The sequence below is a fragment of the Neomonachus schauinslandi genome, chromosome 2 (genome assembly GCF_002201575.2).
Source record: "Neomonachus schauinslandi chromosome 2, ASM220157v2, whole genome shotgun sequence".
Lineage (NCBI taxonomy): Eukaryota > Metazoa > Chordata > Mammalia > Carnivora > Phocidae > Neomonachus > Neomonachus schauinslandi.
Genome location: NC_058404.1, coordinates 115,326,576 through 115,341,717, shown reverse-complemented (window position 1 = coordinate 115,341,717; position 15,142 = coordinate 115,326,576). Strand labels below are relative to the sequence as shown.

The 15,142-nt window shown below is 38.6% G+C and overlaps 1 protein-coding gene across 5 annotated transcripts in view; it reads right to left on the bottom strand.

Annotated features, from left to right (window-relative positions):
* Positions 1 to 1,108: 1,108 nt before the first annotated feature.
* The window catches only part of PAPSS1 (3'-phosphoadenosine 5'-phosphosulfate synthase 1), a 100,480-nt gene continuing 86,446 nt past the window's right edge, over positions 1,109 to 15,142 (bottom strand). For 4 of the 5 annotated variants that reach the window (XM_021684512.1, XM_021684514.1, XM_021684513.1 and 1 more), the window contains exons 11-12: positions 14,644 to 14,873; positions 1,109 to 1,841 (exon numbers count right to left, since the gene is read on the bottom strand). In XM_021684512.1, coding sequence (XP_021540187.1) covers positions 1,703 to 1,841; positions 14,644 to 14,873 — 369 coding nt within the window. In that variant the 3' untranslated portion in view covers positions 1,109 to 1,702. The remainder of the gene's footprint in view (positions 1,842 to 14,643; positions 14,874 to 15,142) is intronic. The other variant, XM_044912647.1, reaches the window with a different exon arrangement.

Genomic DNA, 15,142 nt, shown 5'->3' with positions numbered 1-15,142 from the left:
TTCAACCTTTGTAGACTTATATAAAGGAGTTCTCCCTAAATAAAGAGATCTAGATAATGTGGCACCAAAAACATATCAACTGTCGCCTCTAATTGTTCCCATAAACATATCCATCCATATACTCTACATCACCCGCTAATGAATATTTTTATTCAGTATCCACAAGTGAACAAACCTATTCACTAGAAAATATCTACTCATGGTATCCATTCTATTTATCAACTTTCTCACTAATTGAATCCCTGTGTAATCCATTTTTACTTTTTTTTGCATTTTTCCTTCTATTTCTTTGCCTAGTGGTATTTTACTCCCATTCACCTTAATGACTATACTATCTCCATGTATACTCTGCCATCTCTTTTTAATGCTAAATTTTTAAGACCAGATCATGATTATTTCATAGAAAGTATGATTAAAAATAAAAAATACTGGCATCCCCAGGGTGCCTGGGTGGCTCAGTCAGTTAAATGTCCAACTCATGATCTCAGGGTCATGAGTTCAAGCCCTGCATTGGGCTCCATGCTACCTAAAAAAAAAAATGCTGGCATCCCAACCAAAATTGTATATCCTGCTCCTCAATAAACATCTCCACTTGAATAGTCTACTTGAGGATATTCTACAAAAGCAAACTTGATATGCTGCCCCCTCCCCAAATGGACTGTCATCCCCCTAGCTCCCTCTATCAGGTCTCTATTACTGGTACCACCACATTAGGTGTTTAAGAATATGAGAGCTATTTGGGAAAACTGGTTGAGTTTCTGGATAGACTGAGAATGCATTATCATTTTCCCACTTAAAAATTCACTATGAAACACAATGTAGAAACTATTAGATTCCAGGAATGAAAGATGCCTGTATTGGGGCACCTGGGTGGCTCAATCCGTTAAATGTCTGCCTTCGGCTCAGGTCATGATCTCAGGGTCCTGGGATCGAGCCCTATATCAGGCTCCCTGCTCATTGTGAAGCCTGCTGCTCCCTCTGCTTTGTTCTCTGTCAAATAATAATAATAATAATAATAAAAAGGATGCCTGTATTTTCCCTCCTCCATCAGAAACATTTCACAAGAAGGAAAGGTTATATGTAAACAAAACAAAAAGTATCACATAAATAAGAAGCCAAAAGTTTAATGTTTCTGAATAAAGAAAGTTCATTCAGGGCTTACACAGATCGTAAGAATAGATTACAACAGCTGAGAGATCAATAGCTTATTGGAAGGAAAGAGAAAGCAGTTTATATTTTCAATGTAGAAAAAGAAAATCTAATTGCTACAGATGTCTTGTAAAATTCCCAAAACAAAGTCTAGCCAAGGTTATTGTTTAGTGGATTTTTTTTTCCTTTTTTCAAGGGATGAAAAATGAGATTCAATGTGTATACTATTGGTTACAACTAATATAACAGCTTGAAAAAATCATAAGACAGAAGCATAAATATAATATAAAAAGACAAGATTTTAAAATTGTACTGTAGGAATATTAACTATAACAAGTGGAAAAGTACATTAAAACCAGCAGTTTTTACTGTTAACACTAGTTCAAAAGAAAACTCATAAGGCAGACCAAAACTGATGCTAGTTAAGGAAAGTGGTCTGTTTTTAGGAAGTGTATCCAGACAGAAACCACCACAAAGAAATGCCAACAGTAATTACATGGTCCCCTCTTGTTACTCAGTGAATTGTCAAAGGTGGAGTGACTGGGTCAACAGCTTAAGCTTTCTCCAAGGATTTGTAGTATTCCATCAGCACAGTCCAGGCTTTGGGAGCCATGAAACCTTCTGGAGGTTTCTGGCCTTCTCGTGCAAGTTTGCGCATTCGTGTTCCTGAAATAAATTCATAGTCTTCATGGCTGAAAGAGAAAAAAAAAAAAGAAAGTGATTTCCCATTTTTAGAATCTTAGTGAAACTTTAAAAAGCTTTTGTTCTTCTGTTCATGGTAGATAAACTTAATGGAAAAAAAAATCTGAATAAAACATAGTACTTGTAAAATGAATGATCGATCTGATTTCAGATTTGCCACTGAACAAAAAACAACATGTTCTCAAAAACTACCCATTTTTTGAACTAGGACACAAATTTTAATTGAAATTTTTACTGAGATCATTGTATATTCACATGCAATATTCACAGTGAGAGCTCATGTATCCTTTACCCAGTTTCCCCAATGGTAGCATACCTTGCAAAACTATAGCATAATATCACAATCAGGTTATCAGTATGGACACAACCTACCAATCTGATTCAGACTTCTCTAGTTCTATCTGTGCTCTGTGTATTTAGTTCTATACAATTTTATCACATATGTTGGTTCATGTATCCACCATAGTCAAGATGTATTAACAATTCCAAAACCATGACCATCCCTTGGCTTGCCCTTTTATAGCCATACCCACCTCTCCCCACTTACGTCCTCCTCCCCAGCCCATGCCAACTACTAGCTTAGAACTAGAAATTCACAAAAACAAAAAGGCATTAAATCCAATTTAGCTATCACAGAATGAAAACTTTTTAGGAAATTTGAATCCGAAAGGTTAAATGCATAATGGGACATTAAGAGAAAAATTATAATTGTTTTACAGCAAAAGCAAGTTAAGTAGCAATAATGGATACTATCCCACTGGTAAGATACCATAAAAGTTGTGTTAGTTTTTCTCATCTTCTTATATTCAAAAACACAGAAGGGGGCACCTGGGTGGTTCAGATCATTAAGTCATGATCTGCCTTTGGCTCAGGTCATGATCCCAGAGTTCTGGGACCAAGCCCCGCATCCCAGCTTCTCCCTCTCCCACTCCCCCTGCTTGTGTTGCTGCTCTCGCTGTGTCAAATAAATTTAAAAAAAAACAAAAAAAATACACAAAGGCCCTTAAACCAGTAAGCACTGAGCACCTATGGCCATGGCACATACTGTCTACCAGTAATTTCATCCTCTTCCTTCAAACAAGGAGAACCAACCTACATAGCAGACCAGGACCCATCAAGAGCTCTGGATCACTTAGGTTACCAGATCACAGGCTGTGTTTACTCCTAGTTAGGAGCTCTATGTTCCTTCCCCACTTCATTATTTGTGGAGTTAACCTGGGGATCGTAAATCATAAACTGCCACATGCTTCTAGACGGATGCCAAGTATGTTTTTTAACTAATAATCACACTGCCAGGAATCTACACTAAGGAAATAACCAGATGCACACAAATGTTATGCATAAAGGGAGCTATCTGAAAGTTGTTTCGGGATAGTAAAATATTGTAAATGACCTGAAGGTTGAAGGTTCTAAATAAATTATGGTACAGCGCTGAATAAAATAATCGGGACACAAAACTTTATGTGCAATACAAATGCAATTTTGTTAAAATAGAGTGTGTGGAGAGAAGGCTACAAAGAAATGCACCCAAATAGTGGTTATTTCTATATAGTATTATCACAAGTGCTTTTAATTTTGCTCATGTTTTCTGTAGTTTTCTACAATGATTTTTACCAATTATCAATATCAAAATTAAATAAAAAATATAAAATATCAGAAATTTTATAATGAGTTTTATTTTTAAAAGTTTATTTTCAAAAAATCTCTCCCCAAAGTGACTTCAAATAATTTTTAAAAATTCAACCTTAAATCAACCTGAAACCTCCATCATTTGGAATACTGCCCCTGAGGAAAGCAGCTACATGAGCTGCTGCTATAGCATTATGCTTCCTATTCTGGTCTCACAGTAGTTATAATGGCTATTAATCCATACTTACACAGCAGGCATTGATTAACAATAAAGAGTATATCTGAATGGTGCTAAGGACAAAGAAATATTTACTAACCAGTGCTCGGATACTTTATTAGCTTTCATTTCAGGAACTCAATAAATATTTGGTGAAATATAAAAGAATGAAAAGGTGTATGTACAGAAAAATTCTATGTGGTTCAATACAGAACCACATATAGTCTTAAATGAGTCACTACTCTTCATCTTCTGGCAAAAAAAAGGGGGGGAATACAGGATTTTTTATTGCTGTGGTGAATCTGAGCTACTTGTATATTCCCTTTTATCTAAATCTAGATTACTCACATTAGCGATTTCCACGTGACCTTCATAATGAGCTCTTCCATAATCATCTTCAGATCTGTCTTCTCTCTGACCTTGCTCACCTCCACTTTAAGCAGGGGAACCCACATACCACCTTCCTAACCTGGTTCATTTAATCTACCTAGGAGCTCTCAGACTGTGGGCTCCAAACCAAGAAAGACCAAGTATTGTGATTTCCTCATGATCCAAACTGTGTACCGGTCTCTGGTCGCTCTTTCTGCTTTTCTGATTTTGTCTGTGTGCTCAATGACCCCACTGCTCATGGGGCTTCTAAACCTTGCAACTGGTGGTATTACCACCAGGCTCTGTGTACCTCTTTCATCTGGCCTGGCCCTATGCCTGCCCACAACTGTTAGTTCCTAAGATCCACATGACTCTTGGTCCTGAATCAAGTTCTACCTCTTCGATTCGCTGTTGGCCCCACTCCCCAGTGAGATACCTGACTTTAGTGAATGCCCCAACCCTCTTTGAAACATATCTGAAAATTTTATTCTGGAATACTATACATGGAGGATAGGAATACAAAATAGTGTGACTCATTTCATCAGTCACAGGAAAATCATCTCTTACCATTAAGCAGAAAAGCCGTACTTAAATTTAGGCATGCAACATCTTCCCCTAGTCACCCTGCCTGCTCTTCCTATTCGAATCCTCAACTACCAAAAGAATAGGAAGATATACATATGCATTCAGCTCAACATTTCAACAGCTCTCACCTGCTTAAGTAAAACTAAAACCTCTTTCAAATGTTATATAAATTTTCAGTGATGTTCAATAAAAATGAAAGGTTAACAGATATTGCTTAAAAGATGGATCCAAACAGTTTCAATCTAGGGACTCTCTCTCACTTCTCTCATCTGTTCAATGTGCAAGACAAGTCAGATCTTTTATAACATGCGGGCCCAGGCAGATGGCTGGTTCCCCCAGCTGACATGGGAAGTAAGCCAACATCTTTCTCTTATACAAATGACAACCTAAGGGGAGAAAAAGAAATTGACTGTATGTGAGATGGGCCTAGAAAAGAAGCAAGACTGCGAGAGGAGATTTCAAAACATTCAGTAAGGTTGGGGTTAGAAATAATCTGTAAATTTATCAACACTAAAATGAAAACTGAGTTGGAGAAAACGTTAGGTAAGCTCTCCAAAGAAAGACTCAGCAAAAGGAAAAGCATTTGTCAAAGGAGTAGGAGGAAAACCAAGATGATACGGAGGTCACAGAAGAAGAGAAGTTCTAAAGTGTTAAGGCCACAGAGAGGATGAGAAAAATGACCATGAGGAAAAAAACCCTACTGGACTTACAAATCAGAATTTAAATCTTAAATGAAGAGTTTTAGTAGATGGTGAAGAAGAGAGACAGAGTAGTAAATTGGCAGAGATACAGAGTGGAAAAAAGAGGAGACTTTTTTTTTTTTTTTAAGGAAAAGGGGGGCTTTAAGCAAATATACAGGTGGGAAAAAGACTGAGAAAAGGGAGGATGAAAGCCAGGAGAGATATGAAAGATGGAGAAGGAAGTCTGGCATGAAGGACATAGGAAGGGGGGCTTTGACAAGGAGAAGCATCAGGAATGAAGGAAAGAAGAAACAGTGATGATGTGGGGTTAGAAAAAGATGAGGCAGTTAATGTAGGATGGTCTTAACCTTCTCAATAAAGCTGTGAAGACTGCCTTCAAGGGTAACAAGAAGCTGTGTGGGAATGGAATAATAATAGAATCCATCAACACTCCTGACTTTGACTCCAGGCCAGCCAGGTTACCCCTGAGGGCAGGGCTTAGCGAAGCCCAGATCAGAGAGGAAGCCAAGAGGGCAGAGCGGTCCAGAGAGCTATCCAACTGTATCTAAACATCCTCACTCCAACCCGATGTCAAATCAGTTCGTTTAGCTCTGGAGTTCACTTATCAGCACCCTAAATGAGCTTCGCTGAGGAAAATTATGACCCTAGAGCTTTATGGCCACGTAAATTTTAAAGTTTGATTTCAACAAAGGAAACCTTGTGTCCCATGCCTCAAGTGCTCATTCTGGAAGGCAATGATAAAGAAGTGAGGGCTCAGCTTGCGGGATGACTCTGTCCTGATTATTTGATGAAAGGAAAAAAGCCAGACCAATTACAGCCCTTTCTTCCCCCCCACACTCCCCCGCCCCGCCAATGCCAAACTGTCTGGAATCCAGAAGTTTGTTTGCATTCCTTCTGAAATTGCATTTTAAAACCAAGGTCCCTGGGTACCTCTTTTCCGGACACTCTTTCACACTCCATCTGCCCTGCATGCCACAAACATTTCTTCATCACATGAAATGGGAGTTTCTGCTCCCACAGGGTGGTGGTTCCACTCCACCCTGGCTACAGAAAACACATTTATTTTCCTCCGCCTCACACTTGTACTGTCACAGAAGAATTTTGCTTTTTACCAAAAGTCAGGTGCAAGGACTTGGCACAAGAGTCACATTACCCATAATCAAATGGTATTTTTCACAGTTCATCTTTAATTAGACATCACCTTACAGAAATAATTAAATCAAGTAAAAACTCAGATATCTGGGGAATAATCTAAAATTAGCTCTCCACTTTACCTGTGAGTAATCAGGAATCTGCCAGAAGCAGAAAAGGCTACTAAATAAATGACCCCGGCCAGGGCTTTCACTACAAAGCAATTCTAATAAGCCATCTAATTACACTAGTTAACCAATCTCCCATGGCACCTGAAAAAAGAAAACACAAGTATGTTGATTTTTTTCCTTCTCAAAACCACTTGGTCATAGATTCTTACAATCCACAGCTCTTCAAGAAACAAAGGGGTTCGAATGGCAGGGAGGAGGGGAAAAGCACACCATCTAGCAAGCTATGTGGGACCCTGTGGGTCGGACCAGCCTCTTGTCCCACGTGGGATGTACTAACCACATGTGGCCAGCATCTTGACTAACTCCAAAGTACAATGACTCTTGGCCACTTGTTGAAGATTTTATCTTTACAACCATCTGCTGTCTCTCAGTCCACATATGTGGCCATGAGAGCCACCAGCACGAGTTGCTCAAACGGACAAGAGCTGGGGTCAGCAGATGGCCCATCAAGTGTATCTTTTCAAGGTTCATATTCAATTAGATCGGCTTTTTAAAAAATGCTAACTGGACAATAAGCAGAGAAGCAAAGGGGAATTTCTTCTCTGATAGAACTAAAAATAATAGTGGTAACTTACAAGTGAATCTAAGAACTATTTTGGGTCTAATTAACTTTTCATCCAACTTGAAAGCAGCTCATATATGATACTATGTAGATCAAAACACTAAGAATTCTTAGGCATGAGGTCAAAAGTCATCTCTTCAAAACCAGATAAACAGTTACTTACGGCTTTCTTTCCAGGAACTAAAAAGTACCGGCTAGCATAGTGCATGACAAATTTAACAATTTTTAGTTTCAAACCAAAGACCAACTGAAACACAAAAAATTTAATTATCTAGAACCTACTTATACCAAAATCCTTAATTCATGTTTTCCTCCCAGCACCACTATCTTATAAGTAAAAGCTAGAGAACAGCTCCTATCAGACATTGAGTCAACTAACAAATTTCCAAGATTGTCCTAAAAAGCGTACTGAAGTCAACTCAGTTTTCGTTACCAAAGACGGTCATGAAACCTATAATCTACCACAGAAGGCAAATGGAGGTCTTTAACTGAGTGCCAAAGGACAGGTTTCAAAAGGACCCAAAAATATCTTAATGGGCAAAATGGGGTTTCTGTGCTTTCAACTGGGAACAAGAGCATATCCATTTTCACCTGCTTCTGAAAGAAGCCTCTGATTACTCAACAGTGGATTCCAATTTTCAGAGAGCTAAACTCAGACGCTCTCAGATACCCATCATCCAAATGAACTTATCTGGTATGAAGTACATGGCTGAACTCTGGTTATACGAAAACTTCCTTTCAGCAGACTGCCCCGGCCTCTTCTGAGCAGCACATTGATGTCCCTGGGTCCTGCTTCCAGTATATAGCCTACTTAGTTGTAGGAGGTTATAGAGAGAGAAGTAATACATTTTCAAGGGGTTTTTCAAAATTAGTGACCTAAACAGCTTAAGCATCCATGAGTTAACCAGAAAATCAGGTAAACCCAGGACATTGCGAGATAGTAAGGACAGTGCTTTGACCATATTAAATAACTTCCTTTATACTTGTCACTTTGTCTTGTGATTTGCTTTCTACTTTTGAGACACATGTGACTATCCTCATTTATTTAGAAACCAGGACTTCTATTACACTCAAAACATCTAGATCAGCTCCAAATATGAAAGTAAAAAGTCTGGAGAGATTAAAAAAAAAAAAGGAGCGTATTTTGGACTTGTGACTAATGATGAAATAATTAAAAAGAAAATAAGTACCCAAATATGCCAATATTATTACAAATCTTTGATTCTCAACAGAGGTAATTTTGCAACCTCACCTCTCCCTCCCCAGGGCAAGCATCCTAGAATGCACCAGACCCCCCCCACCCAACCAACAAATTATCTGGCCCCATACGTCAATAATGCCAAGATTAAGAAAGCCTGCTAAACGGCATGTTGTTAGGAAAGAAACTGATTTGATATTGTTATAAGGAAATCTCAGTCCTACCTCCAAAAAGGCAGAAAACATAAGAAAAATGAGAAGATCCCGAAGTCACAGGAAAAAGAAAAGCAGATAGAAAAAAAAAATCAAGACACTAAACACAATACTTGTGGCTCTTTCCTCCCGGAACTCCTTGCAGTAAGAGAGATCGGGGACGACACGGCACCGCTCTACAGTCTAAGGGGAGATCACAGCCAGGCCTCAACAGTGCAACGTCTGAAGGTCTAGATGTAGAAACACTATACTCCATGTGTGCTGGACAACGGGTGCAAGAGGTGGGACCAGGTACGACAAGAAGATGCTACCTAAGGACACGAGTGAGCTATGAGGAAGCCTCTAGGCCAATCTTGTTCTGCAGCACAGAGGGGCCTTCGGCACTTCCTCGCTCAGCCCTGTGCTGTGCACACAACCACGCGGACTTGTGGTTCAGTCTGGTACCAGAATGAACAGTAAGGAGCCGCTGCAATGTGTACAGAGAGCTTCTAATCGTGTGAAAAGATGCTCATGAAAAGTAAATAATTAAAAGCAGGATAAAAAAAATTCTATGTTATAAACTCAACTATGTTAAATGAATGCACAGAAAAAGAGTAAAATCAAAGCACAGGAAAAAAAACCAGTGATGGCATGAGTGTTATTTTTAAATTGTTAATATTGGTTTTTTCTCCTTTTAAATGCTTTTATAATTTTTAAAAAAAGACATGGGTCTGTTTGGTGTTTTTAATTGGTTGACCACTGCGGGAACTCATCCTTTTCATTTGTTACCACCCAAAAATGCGTCAAAATCAGGGTACCCCACTCACCCAGAAAGAAGCAACGTTCTAGGAACAAAGGTTTGAAAAAGTGAGCACACGTGACTGCAGCCTATTTTCCTTCCACCAGGCTGGGGTATTAAGAGCACCTGGTATTGCTCTACTGGGAAACCCAGATTACTCTATCCTAAGCACTAAGGGAAATACTTTCCCAAGGTCTGTCCCGTTTGCTCTTCCTACTTTTTCTCTAGTACTTATAATTATGTCCATTTATCTCCTAAGAGTAGTCAAAACTGGTCAGGGCTTTGGGGTAGAGAGAAGGAGCAGATCTTTGGCCTTTTTTGGTTCAAGGCTACTTTGGTGTCCCTGGCATTAAAAAAAAAATAAATCTTTCATATAGTCTATTCCAGCACAGCAGAGTTCTAATTGGGACCTTACATTGTTGGTTGCCCTTCAATGCGTGGCTCTCTCTCCTTGCCCCTACCTCTTCTCTCTTTCAGAGGTTACAACTGATTAAAAGCAGGACATGAGTACTATTGGGTTTTATAATGAAAATACCACAACATCTCCTTAGGATATTCTATCTATTTATTCCTAGTATTAACAATGAGAGAAAAAAATTACTTTTATTTTACTTCTAGAAAACATAAGCTTCTCACTTCTCCAGAATGTTTTCCAAAGAGGGGTCTATGAAAAAATGAAGACAAATAATGTTACTACCATTAGAGGTCATTTGTACCACAAAAGGGATTTTGCAGATGCAATGAGTTACACTAATCAAATGATCTAAAATAGTGAAATTATCTGAGTGGATCTAACCTAATTACTGAAGCCTTTTGAAAGCAAAGACTTTTCTCAGCTGATAGCAGAAGGGAAAGTCAGAGAGATTTGAAGTATGAGAAAGATTCACCATGAAGGAGGTTCTCTGGCTGGGATGGAGGTGTCCACAACAAAGGACCTAAAATGGCTTCTAGGAGCAGAGAGCAATCCTTAGCCAATAGCCAGTAAGAAGATGGGCACCTCAGCCCCACAGGTGCAAGGAACTGAATTCTGCCAACAAGGGTCATCTTGGAAGTGGATTCTCTCCAGAACTTTCAGATAAGAGCCCAGCCTGGCCAGAGAATCCAATGTAATCCACCCAGACTTCTAAGCCACTAAATTTGCGGCCATGTGTTATGCAGCATTAGAAAGCTAACACAATTAGCAACTTGGAAACACTGAAGTAAGCGTAATCACACAGAAACCACTAGAAAAGATGAGCTTTCCTGTGGAAGGCATACAAAAGGGAAGGCTGTATGAAAAAGCCTTGAGAGATACCTACAATTAAGAGTATTTTTTTAAATAATACCGATAATATATGGATTAAGATCTACTCCAGCATTAAAACTATGAAAATACTCTATTGATAATGTGAAAATAACCAGACTGCAAACACTTTCATCCACCTGTCTCTTCATTTACCCACTTCCACAAGACACTCTCACTCATGTGTGCTCTTTTTGTTGAGTCGCTATTTCAATAACTGAAACATAATTTTGCATTTTTCTACCCACATACAAAGATTTACTGCATAAAGGAGAAAACATTACAAATAACTGAATTCTTGGGGCGCCTGGGTGGCTCAGTTGTTACTGTCTGCCTTGGGCTCGGGTCATGATCCCAGGGTCCTGGGATCGAGCCCTGCATCAGGCTCCCTGCTCAGCGGGAGGCCTGCTTCTCCCTCTCCCACTCCCCCTGCTTGTGTTCCCTCTCTCGCTGTCTCTCTCTCTGTCAAATAAATAAATAAAATCTTAAAAAAATAAACAAAAATAAAAAATAACTGAATTCTTAAAGTTTGTTTGTAATATCTGAAAGAATGGGGTTTAATCTTGCTAGTCCTAAAAAACTGAATTTCCTTGAGTCACTATTATAGCAAATATGAACCCAATTAACTTCCTAAGTAAAAACAGATGATTTTTATCATAATTCCTATCAATATCTTGCTTGAAATCTTCATGAAGTTTTTCTCCCTAAGCCTTGTTTTACACTAGTATTAATTAAATCAAAAGCTACAAAATCATTAATTACATAAAAGCTGGCATTGAATAACATCCATTAATCAAACATAAGACAACCTCATATGTGCATAATTAATAACTGTTTTCTCACTACATCAAAGACTATCGCCTTTCCACAAAATTTTAATCACTTCCCAACATATTCCCATCAACTTAATTATATTTGAACACAAATATAAAAAAATAAGAAAACTAAGGCAGTTTTAAGGCTTCCCAAGTTACAATTTATTAAGATTTGGTAACTCAAAAAAATTCCAAGAAAATGAGCCACTCATGCAACTAATATAGAATTCATCACTGGAAAATCTTATGAGAACTGATGTAATTATTTAGCTTTTGAATGATTAAAAGAAAGATTTAAAGCAATACTACACAGATTTAATAAAACACGAAAGTTATCAAGGGCTTCCCAGCACATCAGTCAATGACACACAGATGGGTTCTGGGTCTTGCAGGTGACTGAATCACCTGATCATGCATGGAAAGAAACCACAGTCATGAGACATCAAAACAAGAAGTGTAAAAGAAAAGCTCAACTCTAGTTAGTTTTGTTTCCTTAACTCATCAGCATGGAAACTCACCTAAGTTTTAACTACTTGGCCACTAGCAGAATGATTCTATTTCTCTTTTCTCACTCTGTAATTAATCATTACTTTCAGAACAAGATTATGTTCATAACGTCTTGTACACAAACTGATCAACTGCATGCTGGATGAGAAGTGAAAGGTTTCCCAGCCCAGCGTTTCACCTCGGACACTCTATATGTTATAAATTTGTAGAAAGCAATGCTACCCTCCATCAAGGGTTCTCGGATGGGGAGTCTTTCAAAAAAAACTGCCGGTGTGTAGGCCTCTCCCCAGAATAAGTAAATGAGAATCTCTGATGATGACCCTATATAATTTTAACCACAAAAGGACAGGACTGTATTAGAAACTTTTTTTTTTTACTTTCCTTAATATTTAATTTATATTTTTAGTTTCAATCACCTTTTGTGATAATATAGTCCAAGGTTTACTAAAATTGCTTTTATTTTTCTTAAAATTCTCTTGTTAAAGCTTCCGAGGCATCCCTTTGGAAGAAAAGGCCCATTTGCAACTCTCAGCACACCCCTCTTATAGCTGCATTGTTTGTAAGACTGTGAAATTGCACCGTGTGTGTGCATGTAAGTGTATGTACACACTCATATATACACACATACAAACAACATACACAAACATATATATTCTTAGAACAAAACAAAACACAACATGGCCGTGATTTAGAACTATTTCTATGTGTTGACAAATGCTGGTCTTTTATAAAAGTAAAAATGGTCTGGATTATTGTAAATTCTTCTCTTCGTGTGGTTCAGAAGTACACTGGAATGTGGGCCCTATTTCAGATCTTCAGAAAAGAATAGTCTAGAAGAGCTCCTGTCTTGAAGTCCACATCTAGGCCACAGGTACAGTTAGGAGTTGCCTGCAGTTATATAAGCCTCTTCTGTTCATTGACTCCTAAGATTTTCCCGTAGTTTAGCTATAGTTCATCACTCTGAAAAGTCTGCAATCACCTAAAATTGTGCATTTGTTTTTCTCCAGAATTATTTAGACCATTAAACAAGAAGGCAAAAAAATCCCTTAAAGTCTACTGTAAATAATAGTATTTCTTTACCCAATCTATCATTTATCACAAAGAAATTCAATGACACCGAACTTTATGTTGCTTTTAGAAACAAGAAAATGTTTTGATCTATAAAAGGTTTCTTTTTCTTTCTTGTCCCCATCATTACAAAATGGGCCACACCAAATGAGGACACAGGGTCAAGATCAGCATTATTCCTGAATACAGAATTAACTGTAAAGTATCATAGAAGAAAGGATGAGGGCTCTCAGATTAAAGGTCATTAGACCACGGTCAATTTTCAGGTAGTACCTGTCAGTAGAAGTAAATGTAAGAAAACATATATAAAAATACCTGTTCTACTTGCTGAACATGAATTGTAATTTGTGCTAAATAAAAGTAGGTATACTACATAAGGAGATGTAATTTGTACTAAGTAAGTATCAATCAACAAAACAAGTATCTGCTAAAATGTAAAAATAACTAGGTGCTACAGATCATGGAAAGAAGTACAGATTTTATTTTATTTTTTTATTTTTTTTTTAAAGATTTTATTTATTTATTTGAGAGAGAACACATGAGAGGGGGGAGGGTCAGAGGGAGAAGCAGAATCCCTGCTGAGCAGGGAGCCCAATGCGGGACTCAATCCTGGGACTCCAGGATCATGACCTGAGCCGAAGGCAGTCGCTTAACCAACTGAGCCACCCAGGCGCCCAGAAGTACAGATTTTAAGCTAAGATGGAATCAACTCATCCACTGCCAACATTTTAGAGAAGAAACAAGGCTAGACAGGCACAGGACTCTCAAGTCACCAGTCGAGGACAGGGCTAGAACCCCTAACTTCCTATTCTAGAGCCTTACACTGCCACTCTACATTTAGACTGACATTGTCTATAGATAAAGATTAATACAGAAGGGCCATAGATACATGTTTGACACTACCAATAACTTGTACTAAAAGTTTGTTAGTTTTTTGCCCCTCCTAAGATTTTTGAAGAAAGAGGTTGCACTCTTAGCGGTCAAGAGCACCAGGCTCCGGAAACACACTCCTTGGGTTCAACTGCTGGGCTGCCATTTACTACTCTGTGGCCTTATACAAGGTATTTGAATTCTGTAGGCCTCAGCTTCCTACTAATCTATAAAACAGGGATAATAACAATACCATAGGATATTGTGGGGAATAATTTGATACCTATAAAGCAATTAGCACAGTGCCTGTCACATAGGGATTCCACAAATATGAAATTCTCTCTCACTACATAGATTTTTCTGGGCTTACCGGAGTAATCATCACTAAGTCCCTGGACTCCTTCTACGTGCTCTGTACACAATACATAGATACGTCGATACGGCAGACACAGAAATGTCCATACGGCCCCGAAGAGCTCCACGACAAAATTCCTGAAATCATGAACCATGAAACCAGATTCAATTTTTATTTCTGCTTCTAACTGCTAGCATATTGAGAAGTTAGTTTCCTAGGTTTGGCCTTTCTCTGAAATGGGCACAACAAAGCCTGCCATCAGTCAAGTTACTATAAAGCTGAGACAATATGCCCTGGGAGCAGCTTAGAGCACAAAACTTACCGTTCAGAGTCATAGTAGTCCATACGCTTCTTTTTCTTGTTGTAAGCTGCAACTCGGAAGGGAACTATTTCCAAGGTGATTAGGCCAGGGGCCATTGTCAGCACTTTGGCACCATGAGTTGGCTCATAAAGATCCTTCCCTGTTTCTGGATGAGGCATGCCAGCAGGGTCTCGTCCAACAATGTAAAAATTGGCTCCTGCAACCATCCGTGCTCGGCAATGCCACTGGACCTGGAATAAAAGTTTTCATATTTGATAACTATGCTTTTATGTCAGTACTTAGAAGTAGTAAATGGGTAATAAATGCATGCATACAGAGGGCCCCAAACTTAAGGCCCCCAACTTTATGATGGTGCAAAAGTAATACACACATTCAGTAGAAACCATACCTCTAACTTCAAATTCTGGTGTTTTCCCAGGCTAGCAATATGCAGTAGAATCCTCTCTGATGATGCTGGGCAGGGGCAGTGAGCCACAGCTCCCTATCAGCCACACAATCA